Source organism: Grus americana, chromosome 24 (assembly GCF_028858705.1).
Source record: "Grus americana isolate bGruAme1 chromosome 24, bGruAme1.mat, whole genome shotgun sequence".
NCBI classification, from domain to species: domain Eukaryota; kingdom Metazoa; phylum Chordata; class Aves; order Gruiformes; family Gruidae; genus Grus; species Grus americana.
This window is the reverse complement of record NC_072875.1, coordinates 4,702,794-4,716,158: the sequence shown is the minus strand read 5'-3', so window position 1 is coordinate 4,716,158 and position 13,365 is coordinate 4,702,794. Positions and strand designations below refer to the sequence as shown.

The window sequence follows — 13,365 nt, the reverse complement described above, 5'->3', positions numbered from 1 at the left end:
CTTACAAATCTTAAAAATGGCCTCTTTCTGTAATGCAGAGTTTTAGTGGAATTAATCTCACCGCATGAAAGATCCTCTGCAGCAGTTAGAAAGATTTATCTCTGGGACTGTATTGCACACCAACCTTATGAGGATGTGGGCGTGCATAAAGAGCTGTAAAGTTCTCACTGGAAAGCTTTGCAGGAAGAAGCTCGCTTTGAAGGGAGAATTTATAGGTGGAATGAGAGGCTGTCCAGAAGCCGAAAAAAAGAGTGTGCTGAGGAAGTGGGGCAGGAGAAGCTGCAACAGCGGCCGAGGGAGACGTTTCATGGGTTTTCTGGATAGGTGATTTATGGCAGAGTAACAATAGTATCCAAATGGAGGTGACGCTGAGCGGATTTCATCTTCAAGGGCTTGCACGGTGTTTTAAGAATTTCTGTGTCCTTCTAGTAAAGAGCAGCCACAGCAAAAGGCTCATAGATGTTCCCAGTTAGGTACAACTCTCTTCTTCTAAATACGTTTAGTGGCGTAAAATTATAATAAATTATGGAAATCCAAAGACTTTGTTTGGTCCCAAATATCTTTGTAAAGATTTGCAGTCCTGTGTACAACCATCAGAAAAGAAATTAGTAGTCAGGGAGTCAGGTCTGGTGAAGGAGGAGTGCTGGATTTGTGTGCTTTGCAACTTCCTGACAAAGAGGGCAGAGATACTGGCAAAAGGCAAAGTTGAATTCACTCGGGGCGTCCGTGGTCATTTATACGTAAGCCAGTTTTCCCTTGCATCTCCCTCTTTCTCAGGAGGTACATGCCTCTAATCACCTGGTTCTGGTTTTCTCCTGCTTAAGTTCATGAAAATACAGCAATTTGTGATTTTTCTCCTCAGTCTTATGTTTGTTTCTGCTTTCATTTGTTGTTGGGTTTTTTTGATCTTAGCTAGTTATGATTTTTTTCCATACTTAAATTTTTTTATGTATGCATTTTCCAAGAGATAAAGTGTCGTTCCACTGGACCTTTGTGTAAAAAGTCCTGGGCTCTTCTTCAACACTTTCTATTTTTAAGCTGGCATCATTTCTACTTAAGAAAGAAAGCCAATAACTCTTCTGGCAAGTACGGCAGTGGTTTTTGCTGGGCAATTCAATGTCCATCATAACTTCTGTTTTCAGAGAAGATTATTAACGTAAGCCATTCTAAGTATAGGGTATCAAGACTAGTGGGAGTAGCAGGACTACTCGTGGTGCTCGGTATGTGTACAGGAATGACATGGTTAAATGTCTCCTCGCTGCTCTGAAAAACCCCCCGCATCCTGATGTTGTATTTAATGACTCTGGATGTGATGAATGGTGCCATAAACCTCTCTGTTGTGGTAAATTGCTTGACAACACTGAAATTAGGAGATATGTTTTATTAGCTGATGTCTGCCTGAACATGTAAAATAAAAAAAATGAATAAAACAGAGGGGGGAGGGAGGAATCACTGTTATCCGATACATGAATATTTATAGAGATATTTTCAGTGAACAATTAATTTTGCAGACTTCTAAGTTACAGATTTAATCCCTGGCTTGAACAGTTTGCCTTCCTATGACTGTTTTTGTTTTGAACCATATTTTTATTTATAAACTGTCAGGTGAGGTGCCAAAATCCAATGGCATTCGAGGGTCTGTGTAAGCCATGAATGCTGAATATTTTCTATCTGACAACTCCAGACAGACAAGCACTTCCCCGATTCCCTGATACTCAGCATGTCTTGGAGCAAGTTGATCTGAATGTTGTGCTTCATGCATTATTACATGCCTGGCTTATCCCTGCTCACTGACCTGGTCTTTCTCTTTTCTCCACCCCTTCCCCGCTCCCTTGGTGTAGCTTTCGCTCCCGGAGGAACAGAATGAAGTAACAAGAAACGGCTGTGAATCCAAGGAACTGGTCTACCTTGTACAGATCTCTTGTCAGGTAAATGCCACGTTTTCTGCACCCCACCTCATTTTGCAGACTGTATCGCATTCTGTTTGGCCACACAGCCTCGTAATATTTTGATATGACACTTTTCTGCAGCGTGTGTGGGTTTTTTCCCACTTCTTCGCTAGCTCAGTCCTCAAAAGGATGCTGTCTGTGGTACTGCGACCAGCTCATTTTAAGAAAAAAGAGTGTGGAGAGGAGAAAAAGGAGTCTGTTAAGCAAATAATCCTCGCTACAGTTTGTGCAGAGCTGCAGCATGATTAGCCTAGAGACACAAGCGTGCGTGCTTAGACCATGCCTACATCTGCCTGGCCGTCGCGGGGGGAGTGTACGTTGACACACGGACGCACCAGATATATAGACTGGAGGAAGTACGTGACGGAGAATGCTGGCTGGTGGTTTTGTTGATCAAGGCGTGCTGCTGGCAGCCGGGAGATGGGGATTCTTGATCTGTTCCCAGTTACATCTCCAGACATCTGGCATGAAATTCTTTCACTGCTTCTGCTACTGTGGTATCAAAATGCTTCGGGCAGAGAAGCCTGCTGCTTTGTACCACAGATTCCCTGCCTGCTAATATAGGGAGAGTGACTTTGTAAAATGCTACATACTAGGTTATTGTATTTTAATATGTTGAATGAAATTGTTGTTTGTAGGAGGCATACTGCGTTGACAAATTCAGTTGGGAGTTACTGCCTGTGTTTGGTCATTTTTCTGGTCTTAGCATAGTGGTTCTTTCCATGATTCATCTCGGCACATCTTGAGCGTCCATCTTATCAATTTACGCTGAACATTAATAGGAAACACTGTGGTGGCTCTTTTTAGAGCTTTTTATGTGATTCTGCTGACGTTTCTTGGGTACTAAAAGGAAGCGTACATTTGAATTGTGCGGGGTATGGAAGTATTTGCTGTCAGATTGTACCAGCATAGTGACATTAGCACACTCAGAGACAGGTTGTGAATTTGCAGTGTTCTTGCTCTTCTGCCCTAATTCTGTGTGCACCCCAGCGTAGGGTGTTCTGAGGAGCAAAGCATCCTGCTCTGTTTTGAAGGTGGAGCTTGGCACGAGCTGAGCTGCAGCAGTGTAGTTAGTGTGATAGCAACACACAGAATAATTCCTCTCTGCTGGCAGTTCTTACGGTGCAAGTACACACCTGCACGTGTGTGTATATATATGTAGGTATAAATAGTGCTTTTGGGAGAGGGAAGAGAGGCAGAAAGTGTTGAGGCATTTTGCTGGTACTGTTCTAACCCAGCTGTAGCCAGTTTTGCACAAAATAACCACTTTTCAGAAAGGCAATCCAAGCTAATGAGCAGCACTGCAAAATTTAACAGTGGGCACATGTCTGTGTGCCAGTCAAGAGCAGTACAGTGACTGAGAGATATTTTTCAGGGGACTTAAGGAAATTGGAATTTCAATATGTTTCAAGTCCTCTGGTTTGGGACAGCATTCGCAGTGTTTAATGCAGAGCTGAACCTTGTATTCTTTCCTGACTATTTCAGGTGGGCTTATAAAAATGTCAGTATTTTGTAGAACAGTTTTTCTCTAACCCTGAAGCATACCACTTCTGATCTTTCTACCTACCTTAATGACATCTCTAAAGATTAACAGGACACCTTCAGGTGTAATTGTGTCCTTAAACCCTGCAGAATATGTAAGTGCAGGAGCAAGCCCCAGGAGCAGCAAACAGCTGGTGGATAGCGTGCAAGGCATTGGTGCAGGGGTGGAAGTGAGCCCAGCTGTCCAGCAGCTTGTCTGACGCTTCTGTCAGGCTCTCAGATGCTTCGCAGGGACGTTTCTGAGAATACAGTGCAAAGATTGGATTTGTGTGGGGGTAATCTGGTGAATTCTGGGCCTTGGCTGAGGAAGATGCCACTTTGCAGTGAGACTTAACTGAGCTGCTGTCCAATAGATCCAGAGGCTGTGAACCTTTCCCGCCTGCCGAGAAGTTCTCTTACCTTCTTTTTCAGTGTTACTCAACTAAAATGAAAGCACTGGGAGTTGGCCTCATTACGTTAAAAGATGGCCATAAAACTAGTCACCTTTTCATTTTTTTTTTTTCCTTTTTTTCCCCTCCCCCCCCCCCTTTTTTGTTATTTTAAGGAATCCTTCTGGCTAGCTAGAATTTCTCCCCCCCCGCCGAAGTCTGTGATTCACTTCTCGCGTGTCAGCCTATGTCCCTCTCTCCCAGATACTTACAAAGCTGAGAAACTTGTGGCATCTGGATTCAATGAAGGGAAAGGCATGGAAGGAGCTGCACAGCTGAGCATCATTTCTACCGTGGAGATACTTCACCCCTGACATCCCATGGCCTCTCCAAATGTCCGGGGAAAGATTCCATTCTGTCACGCGTTGGATACCAGCGGTGTCTGGATGGGTTTGGCTCCACGTTAGAATTGAATGGGAGGTGTGAAATAGCTCATGGAACGATAGCACAGTGGGGAGAGATTTTGGCAAGACATGTCTGTATCAGGCCAAAACTATTGAAGGAGAGAAGGAAAAAGCCTCTAAAACAAATTTCACTTTGCTCGCCTTTTGGATATGCTGCTAGCATTGGTGTTGAGCCTGCTGCAGCAGCTTGCAAAAATCTCCTTGATTTCTCAGATGGACACAGAGAAAATGAAGTTTGTTAATTAAGGCTAAACCCATCTAAATTTAAAAGCTTTCAGATATTTGTGATTTGTTGCAAAAAACAGATAGCACGAGGAAGAGCAAGGGCATTGGGCCATCCTGGCTATTTTAGATTATGGACCTTGGAGAAGTAAGCTAAAAACCCTAGCTTTGGGGTTAAGTGCATTATGCTGCTGTGCCTTGCCCAGTTTGGACAGTGCAGATACAATCTGTGTGTTGTGTGGTCCATAAAAAGACATTTATTTTGTCATTTCACTCTGTAGCAGACAACAAACCAAAGCTTTTGAACATTAGACTTTTAAAACATCCAGCTCAGTCTTAGCCGTGTTTGGCAGACTACAGTTTGGCACTTACACTAAGGAAATTCTATCCCACTCTTTCCCATCTGTAAGTATAATTTTAGTGGTGTAAAGAGAATTATTGTTTGATTCGTATTTTGCAAAACCTTCCCAGATAAGGTTTGAAAAAAAAATTTTTTTTTGGAGTTGTATTTGTGACACATTTCTGCCACAAGTCAGCTTGTGAAATACAAGCTTTGTGCGAGGTTCAGAGGGGTTTTTTAAGGCTCTATTCAGCTTTTCTTCTACTTAGAGACCTCAAAAAAATTAATCCAGTTTATTAGCGCTTAAATAGAAGTGGGAATATCTAGAGAGCTGTTCCAAGTGTTTCTGAAAAGTGGAAAGATAGGATTCTTTTGATTCCTTTGAACAAATTTAAAGATGAAAACTAGCAAATGACAAAGGTAGGGTTTTAAATTCCATTAGAAAGAGCTGATGATAGGGGGATTTGCTTTGGATTTGGTTTTTAGAGCAATGTAGGTAGATTTTCCTTTTTTCCAAGTAAGATTGCACTGTTTAACTTCCACTCACTTCTAGAAGATTGCTTTCAGGTCATGTACAGTTACTGCTGTTGAAAGATTACTATTATTAAAATAAATGTAAACAAAATCCCTTTCTGTGATAAAAGAAGGGATGGATGAATGGGAAGACTTTTAAACAATCTACAAATGCTTGAAACCTGAGGAAAGATTTTTGGGAAAAGGAATAATGTTTGGAGTTTGCACTTTCCCAGAGTGCATGTGGTATGCCACGTGCCTTTATGCTAGGGAGGAAAATGTCTCTAAAGAATGTTAGGGACTGGGGGGTTTTTTTGTGTAGGAGACAGGGAAGCATAAAATCCTGAGAGGTGTGGTGTGAGGACTGTACCTGTGAACCTTCTGAACTCTGTAGACAGTAGACAAGTTGCAAGGCTTAGCAATGACTACGGTCCTTAAAAGACCACGGGGAATATCCGAGACCTTTATGAGTTTATGCTGTACCTGTCGGCCGTGAAGGTCTGCTGACGGTGTTTGCAATCCTTGCTGAGTTCCGTGGGGATAAGCAAAGAATTTACAAGGTTTGCAACGTATTTAAAAGGGGTTACTATGTGTGTTGAGAATAAATCAACAAAAGTAAGAGCCTGCAAAAAGGTTGAAATAGGCTAATCCAGCCAGGATGTTTTGTCGAGTTGTAAAGCAGGCTGAAAATTGGCCCTTCTCATGGTTTTAGATTTGTTTGTGTGACATTACAGCAGCAACTACCTGCATACGGATTTAAGTATTATAACATAAGAATCTAAGCATTTTTTTTTTTTGAAAAATGAATGAAAAATCAAAAACTTGCAAGACTGACTGCAATGTGAGATAGATTTGCACTGTTTCTACACCACAAACATCTTTTTTTGGTGAAATTTTGAATGGCAAGGAGAGAACAAGAGAGCGGTTGTGAAAATGTTCACGTTCTAGTCTAGCCATGTCTTGCGGTTTTTATTGTTCATTTTCATTATTGCAGGTAGATTGTTGAAACAGAAATGACAGGCAGTAGAAACAAGAAATGTCAGACCATGCAAGCATGAGTGATGTTTTAAAGAAACCGTAGGACTAGATCTCCTGATAGACCCTTAAGCACAGACTGACTGTTGTGATCTCAGAGCAGAGCCACGCTACCTTCTCTGTTTTCCTGCCTTTCGTTGGATAATGCCAACGTCCTGCACAGGAGTCCTCTTTCTGCTGCAACCTGGGTAGATTTCTAAGGCTCTTCTCATAGCAGGAAGCTCTCATGGTCCAAGCATGGGTTTTCTCCATTTTTCTGCTCACATTTGCAGACCCCGCACTGGCAGCAAGTTGAGCCACGCGCCTTTGTTGTACAGGATGCACAGTACTTTTCCCTGTTCCTGTTTTTTTGTTCAAGGCAGCCATTGCTGTCTGTGCTGGGTTCATTTGATTGATAGAATAAGGCCTCTGATGTACTAGATGAAGGCATTTACGCAAATATGTGCCACTTGTGTCTCCCAGCTCTGCCTTGCAGGAGATTCAAGCTCGGTATCTTCTGTTTGAAGAACAGTATTTGCAAAGCTCTGAAGGCAACCCCATCCAGCGTTCCACGGCTGGAAGCGTGGTTGCAATAATAAGCGCTTCAAGGGCAGCGGAGAGAATGCCAGGAAAAAATGGGATCCAAGCAGGAAGAACAGACGGGACTCCCCATCCTGGGTGGTTTGTGGGGAAAGGAGAGTAGAATATATTTTCACAGAAGCAAATGTCTTACTCAGACTACTAACATCTAAAGTATGGTTTGCTGGTTCTCCCTGCCTGTGATAGTCCATGCTAAAACCCACAAATTGCTTGCAGTAGGATTTTTGAGTCAAGCATTCGAAAACCTTTTGTATGATTGGTTTTTGTCTTAAAGGATTGCCTTTTGTCTCTTTTGTTCTTTAATATATTAATACTTTCATCTTGTGTGATTGAAGCTCATACACCTAGAGGACAGCTACTGAGTAAGTGCTACTAACATTCCTCCTGTGAAAAGCTGCCGTTCTTCGAACAGATACTCTAAGGGAAAAATTCTAGCACACACATATATACTTGTGTGTGTGTTTTATATACATATTAAAAAAAAAAAAGAGAGAAAAGCTGGTCTTAGCTTTGTTAATGGGATATATCTATGTGGAGCATCCAAGCTGGATGCTACCAATGCAAAATCTGTTTTCAGAAGATGTGTTAACCTGCTTCTCCTGTCTTAATAGAGAATTTCCTGCCTTTGTTGTTTAAAGAATATTTTGCTAAACAAAAGTAGTTATTGTGTCCTTTCATCGAATACTAAATTCAGGTAAAGTTTCACATCACGCCCGTTGCAGTCTGGCTGCTGTCTTCTGCCCCTGCCCATGCATTCTCACCCCCCTCTTCCCCCTGAGGTCTAGTGTCCATGTAGCTGCTGGATGAGTCCTACCAAGGATGAAAACCAAGTCCACCCCGTGGGTGGTGGAATACTTCCATGGTGGTGCAGCTTAACTGAAGCAGGTGGAAAATGAACATGCTTGCAAAAAAATCCCTGTGGTGATATTGGGGATTCATTTGTAAGTCCCCCAAAACTTCCTAAAACCTGACCATAGGCCTTTACGGATCAAATATTTTTAGCCTATCCTTCCAGATGTTCGCCAATGTTGAAACCTCTGTCCTAAGCATTTCTCGGGTGAGGAGGGCTGTTCTACGTTAGTCAGAAGAAAGCAACTAAAATCCTTGTTTCCCCAATGCTAATCCATCACTTGATGTTCTGTGCTTGAATGCTTGATCTTAGGTCATATGCTACATGCCTTCTGCTCTCAACAGTGATAAATAAAAATGAAGTGACAATAGTAATGTGAATTAATAAAGAATGTATGAAGCTGGCAAGCAGCCTGAAAAGCGCTGTTGGGCTGTGTTCAAAGCTCAGGCGATGCCAAAGCGCTGCCAAGGTGTAGTGTCTTTGAAAAACTTGGGTTTGTTCCAGGCTTTTGGAAACTAAACTAGCATCCGTAGGGAAGAGAGAGAAGGTATTGAATTGCATTAGAAGCCTTTAAGAACTGCATAATTAACATCTATTACTCTGTCGCTGTTATGATAATACTGAAGGATGAATCATTCATTAATCAGGATAATAATCATTAAGAACAAGGATATGACTGACTGTTTTTTGGCGCTTTCCCGCAGGGCAGCACTCACATTAAACAGGACTGACGCTGTGGTGTGCTGTGTCCTTTTCCTTTTGTAGAAGCCTGTTGCTCCGTACTCTCTGTTCATCATGGGATTTGTATGTAACTCTGTGATCGTTAATTCACACGAGCGGTTTGGACGTGTAACAATGGAAGTAGCGCTTGTGAGGTAAAGAGGATTTTTGTCCTGTTGTCTTTCCTGCCTTTTATCCTGAAGCATACAGTCAGGATGTCTGCATTGGGATCTAGGAGATGCCCCAACAGGAAGACTTCCAAGAGTTGTACTGTCTGTTTGCTTTGGCCATTTGCAGTGTCTTTGTGCTCTTTGGAACCATGGAATGGAAATGCAGAAGTCAGCTGTTGTCTCCTGTGCGGCACAGGAGGGCGTCGTGAATCCAGGAGCAGCGTTGCACTGACCACAGCCGCATCTGTGTGTCATCGGGGCTCTGGGGTTTTGTTGCCCAGCTGATGAGACTTGTCCTTCGCTCCGTTCCCAGGCACAGAGCGGATTCAGTACTCTTGTGTGTCACTGGTAATGTGAGATGAAAAATGACTGTCGCTCTTAAACTTTGGTATTTAATTTCTGCCTTCATGGCTTTGTTTTTTTCTCAACTTAAATATGCACTGTCAAGGAAACGGGGTCAGCATGGTTCTTTCTTGTTGATGACTCTGGATGCTTGAGATGCAATAACAGGGTTCTAGCTGTGCGTGGATTTTGAATTGAATGATTTATTTATTGAGCGGTAGCGCAGCGATAAATACTGTCATGGAACTGCTTGTGCTAAAGCACATTCCTTTAGCAGGTGCAGATTTAGGTGCTTTTCAAGCTGTCCCTTCAATATACCAAAGATTTACTGTGCTCTGTGTTAAGGGCTTCAACCATAAACTCTGGTAGAGAAATGGTCTGGTGAATTTATTTGAGGGTGGTTTTTACCGGGGAAAGAGGGTATCCAAAAATGATCACCACAAGATAGCAGCCCATCAGTTCGTCAGACTTGCATTGGACTGAGCTGCTGTGCAGTTATTTGTGAAACAGAACGGTGAGTGATACGGCAACACCTGCTTTCGGGTGCTCTCCGGGTGTTTTTCTGCGATGGAAGCCTCCAGTGCAGCCCTGGTCTAGGAAGGGATGATGAGCAAGAGGGAAAATTATTTCTCAGAATAAAATGCAATATCACATGAATGTGCTGCCATGAAAGTTTTTTTTTTTAAGCAACAGAAGCTTTTACAATTGTGTGGTAGTTTGTCAATGTCGTGTCCTTTGGGCATTTTGCCTTCAGAAAGCGAGCTCTGAATTAGAGAGATCAGTCGTCTTGTATCCAAATTGTATTCTACTTAGCTCTGAAGCAAAAGTGAAAATCACTGTTGAAATCTAAGAGGACAGGATAGCGATTATGGTTTCTTTCTGTAAGTGATGCATTTTGGCAGGGCTGCTGATTGTCATGTGGTGCTTTGTAGACAAGGCTGGGCCCAGCCACAAATTGAAGAGGACAGTTGGCTTTATTCTGAAGAGACATTGAATGCTGCCCCATAACTAAGCAAGTGGAAATGCGTTGCAGAGGAGCAGTTTGTCTACAATTTTACTTGTTTTACAACTTCACCAAGAGCTGAGCTCGGTTCAAGTCCAGACTAAGAGGAGGATTGTGGTGGATATTCCTGTTTTTCTTAGCTGCCTTGATGTTTATGCTTTATAGATAAGTTTAACATGTAATAGCAATATTACAATGCCTGTTTACTTGGGAAAGTAGACAGCCCTTTGTCCAAAGCAGTTTCATCCAGTATCATCATCCTCTGCAGGCTGCAAAGTTATTTTGATCGACAAGTAATGTTAGATGTGAGGTCGTGGCTAAGCAAGCGTCAGGAGAAAGACAAGATGCACAGTTCTGATGCCTCAAACCTGTATGACTTGCACATAGATAAAGTTCATAAACCTTGGAAGAGCACCCACGCTTCCAAACAACAGAGTCGTTGGACATAAAATGTAGGTTAGTAAGGAATATTTTTAAAAAAGGCACTCCCAAGGCACAGAAAGCACATCAAAATATATAGCATGTATGTAAAGATGCTTCGGCCGTGAATAAAATATACGACATTTTCATTGATTGTAGGAAGTGTTTACTCTCACTGAACAAAGTGGCAAAACTCTCAATTTGGAAAGTTTTCAAAAGTTATGTCCTAGTGAGTGCACCTTGTTTAGTTAAACTCTGATATTCTAAAGAAAATTTGTAACTGAGTTGTTTTGGTAATAAAAACACTCAAGTTTTAAATGCCTTTGTCTTCCTCAGTAACTACAGGTGCTTTGCCCAACTGGATTTATAACTGTATGTTAAATTAAAAATAATTTTTCTTCAGAGGAATTGGTGACAGAATTCCCAGGGGGGACATGATCGAGCTTATTCCTTAAATCTTTGAATTCATTAGGGCTTTCCCAGGGTTTCAGAGCAGGTTTGTGCCCCAGGTGTGTTCAAAACCATGAAGCAGGTGTTCCCTGTCGCTACCTAGTTCAGCCAACACCGAGGTCCCGACTCCTTGGGTGAGATTTACACTTAAGGTGTGAAACAACTCTGAATCGGTTCATCGTAGACCTGCTGTGAATTCCTGAGTTCTCTGCTTCCTTCCAGGGGCCAGTAAACTCCAAGCCTCAGACACTGCGAACGTGCAGATGGGCTGTGGGATGGTGATATTAAGCATAATTGCAAATAATGTGATATTGTTAAGAGACTGTAGAACAAGTTTGGAATCAAGGGCTCAGGTTTTGACAGATAAGAAGGAACTGACTTTCTATTTTTCTAATGAGGCTTTTTTTTTTTTAACCGATCCATGGTTTTCAAATACTGTATTTATTGCAAACTTTGTGGTTTACCTTCTTAAAAGACCCCATTAGGGATACGAGATATTAAAGACGGCCTGTCTTAAATGTTTCATCTCCTGGGTCTTGGCACCACTTTTCAATGTTTCTTCTTAAAACCAATGCATGCAGCTAGCTGCCAAAAAAGCAGCTATTTTCCATTTTGGCTCCAGCTCTGTTAACAAATCTTCTCCAAAGCTGCTTCTGGTTCTTGTGCTTTGTAACTAATGTTTCACCCTTCCAACCTCTTTCCTTGAGTTTTGGTGAGCTGCATCTTTAACATACCTGCTTGCATACCTTTTGCCTTGAGATGTTCATATGTTTTATTTCTATAACCCTACCCAAGGGAGTAGGAATAGGCAGAGACATTTATCCTCTGATAAATTCGGGGGGGGATGCGCAGGAAATGGTGGTTTTGCAAAGTTTCTTAGTTTTAGACCTACAAAATCTTTTCTTCCTGGCGATTGGTTTTAACAAAACATGCCTATGTATTTTGGTCACTTAAAAAAAATAAATTTTTTTAAAAATCAGCTGTTTGCTTCAGTGATGTGTTCAAGAAATGAGACAAGAAAATTGAGATCCCTATCTGTCTAAGCTACTGTTGCTGCAGCTAACCCCAGGCAAGTAATTTTGAAAGTTTGTTTTATTTTACTAACCTCAGGCAAGTAATTTTCAAAGGGTTTTTTGTTTGGTTTGCTTAAAAGAATAGTGGTGCTTGCTTGCTTTGATGAAATATTGTTTCTTCTCTGTGGTTAAGCGCTGAGTAGATTACAGCACAGGGTAAAGAGGGTGTTGTACTTAATATGTGCAATGTCCATATAATCATCTGTAAATACATATGCATTCACTCGCTGCCTTGCTACCTGTAGGATGGTAGAATTTTATTTCCCATTACTTAGTGGCTTTGAAGTATTTCCTTTGTGGCCGTAAGCTCCTGTTGGGTTATTACTTTAATTTGCTGGAGTTTAGACCAGAAGTCCCCCATGCTGTGGCCACCCTCCCCTTCACCCCTGTGTCTCTTTGACCTGCTGCTCTTACGGTATAATTTTAGTAAAGAGATGATTGATACTGAATTGTTTAAATTACAGCGTGTCAGGAGAGCAGGGAATTTCATTCACATGTCAAGAGTTGTAAATTCTCTTTTGAGTTCATTAGGTGTCTGCCTGGCTGCCATTCAGAAGTTGACTTTCTTGTGGGAGGAAAACTGGTTGTAACCATTTCAAATGCTTTACACATGGTACGCTTGCGTTAGGTCTTCTAACCGTACCCTTATTTCTCTCTACCTGTACAAAGCCAATTCCCACCAAAGCCTGAGCCAGATATTTGCCTTGCTGTCCGAATGCTTCTGGCAAAGCTGCTTTTCCAGCAGAGAAACCACTGGAAGGTCATGGCTTATTTCAGCTTAGCACCCAGAAATCCATGTCCACCTGATCGTGGTGGGTTTCCAAAATCGGTCAGACCGAGCAGGGATAATACTGCTGTCATTCAGACCGGTCTTGGGCAGCCATGTGTTCCCACATGTGTTTTTAGTGTTCCTATCTGTAATTGGAATCGAGGAGCACAGGGAAGTCTAATTTTTAGGGGAGAAAAGCTGCTGTGGTTTCCATTAAAATCTCTTTTTTCCTGCTGATTGCAATTAATTGTTAATAAACCGATCATTAATGCTGAAATAGATTAATTTCTTCTGTGGAATAAGGCTGTTAAGGATTCACCACATAAACACACTAAGCTTTCTCCCCTGCCTTCTGTCTTGCGGTCTGTCCGTATGTATGTTCCCTTCATCTTGTGATAGCTGGTCTCTCCTGTCCATCTCCTGTGATTCCAAGTGGAGCTCGGAATTTTTAGTGTTTCCATCATTCTCACCTTTTAAAGCTCCCTCCTGCCCATATTTTGTTTTCTTCTAAACATATGTGCTTGACAGCAGAGTGGGTATCATGCTAGTTCTGGAG

General features: G+C 42.0%; 1 protein-coding gene across 6 annotated transcripts in view; it reads left to right on the top strand.

Moving 5' to 3' along the window:
- Positions 1-13,365, top strand: part of ARHGAP32 (Rho GTPase activating protein 32) — a 244,496-nt gene that overhangs the window by 145,120 nt on the left and 86,011 nt on the right. For all 6 annotated transcript variants that reach the window (XM_054803027.1, XM_054803025.1, XM_054803026.1 and 3 more), the window contains one exon: positions 1,842-1,928. In XM_054803027.1, coding sequence (XP_054659002.1) covers positions 1,842-1,928 — 87 coding nt within the window. The remainder of the gene's footprint in view (positions 1-1,841; positions 1,929-13,365) is intronic.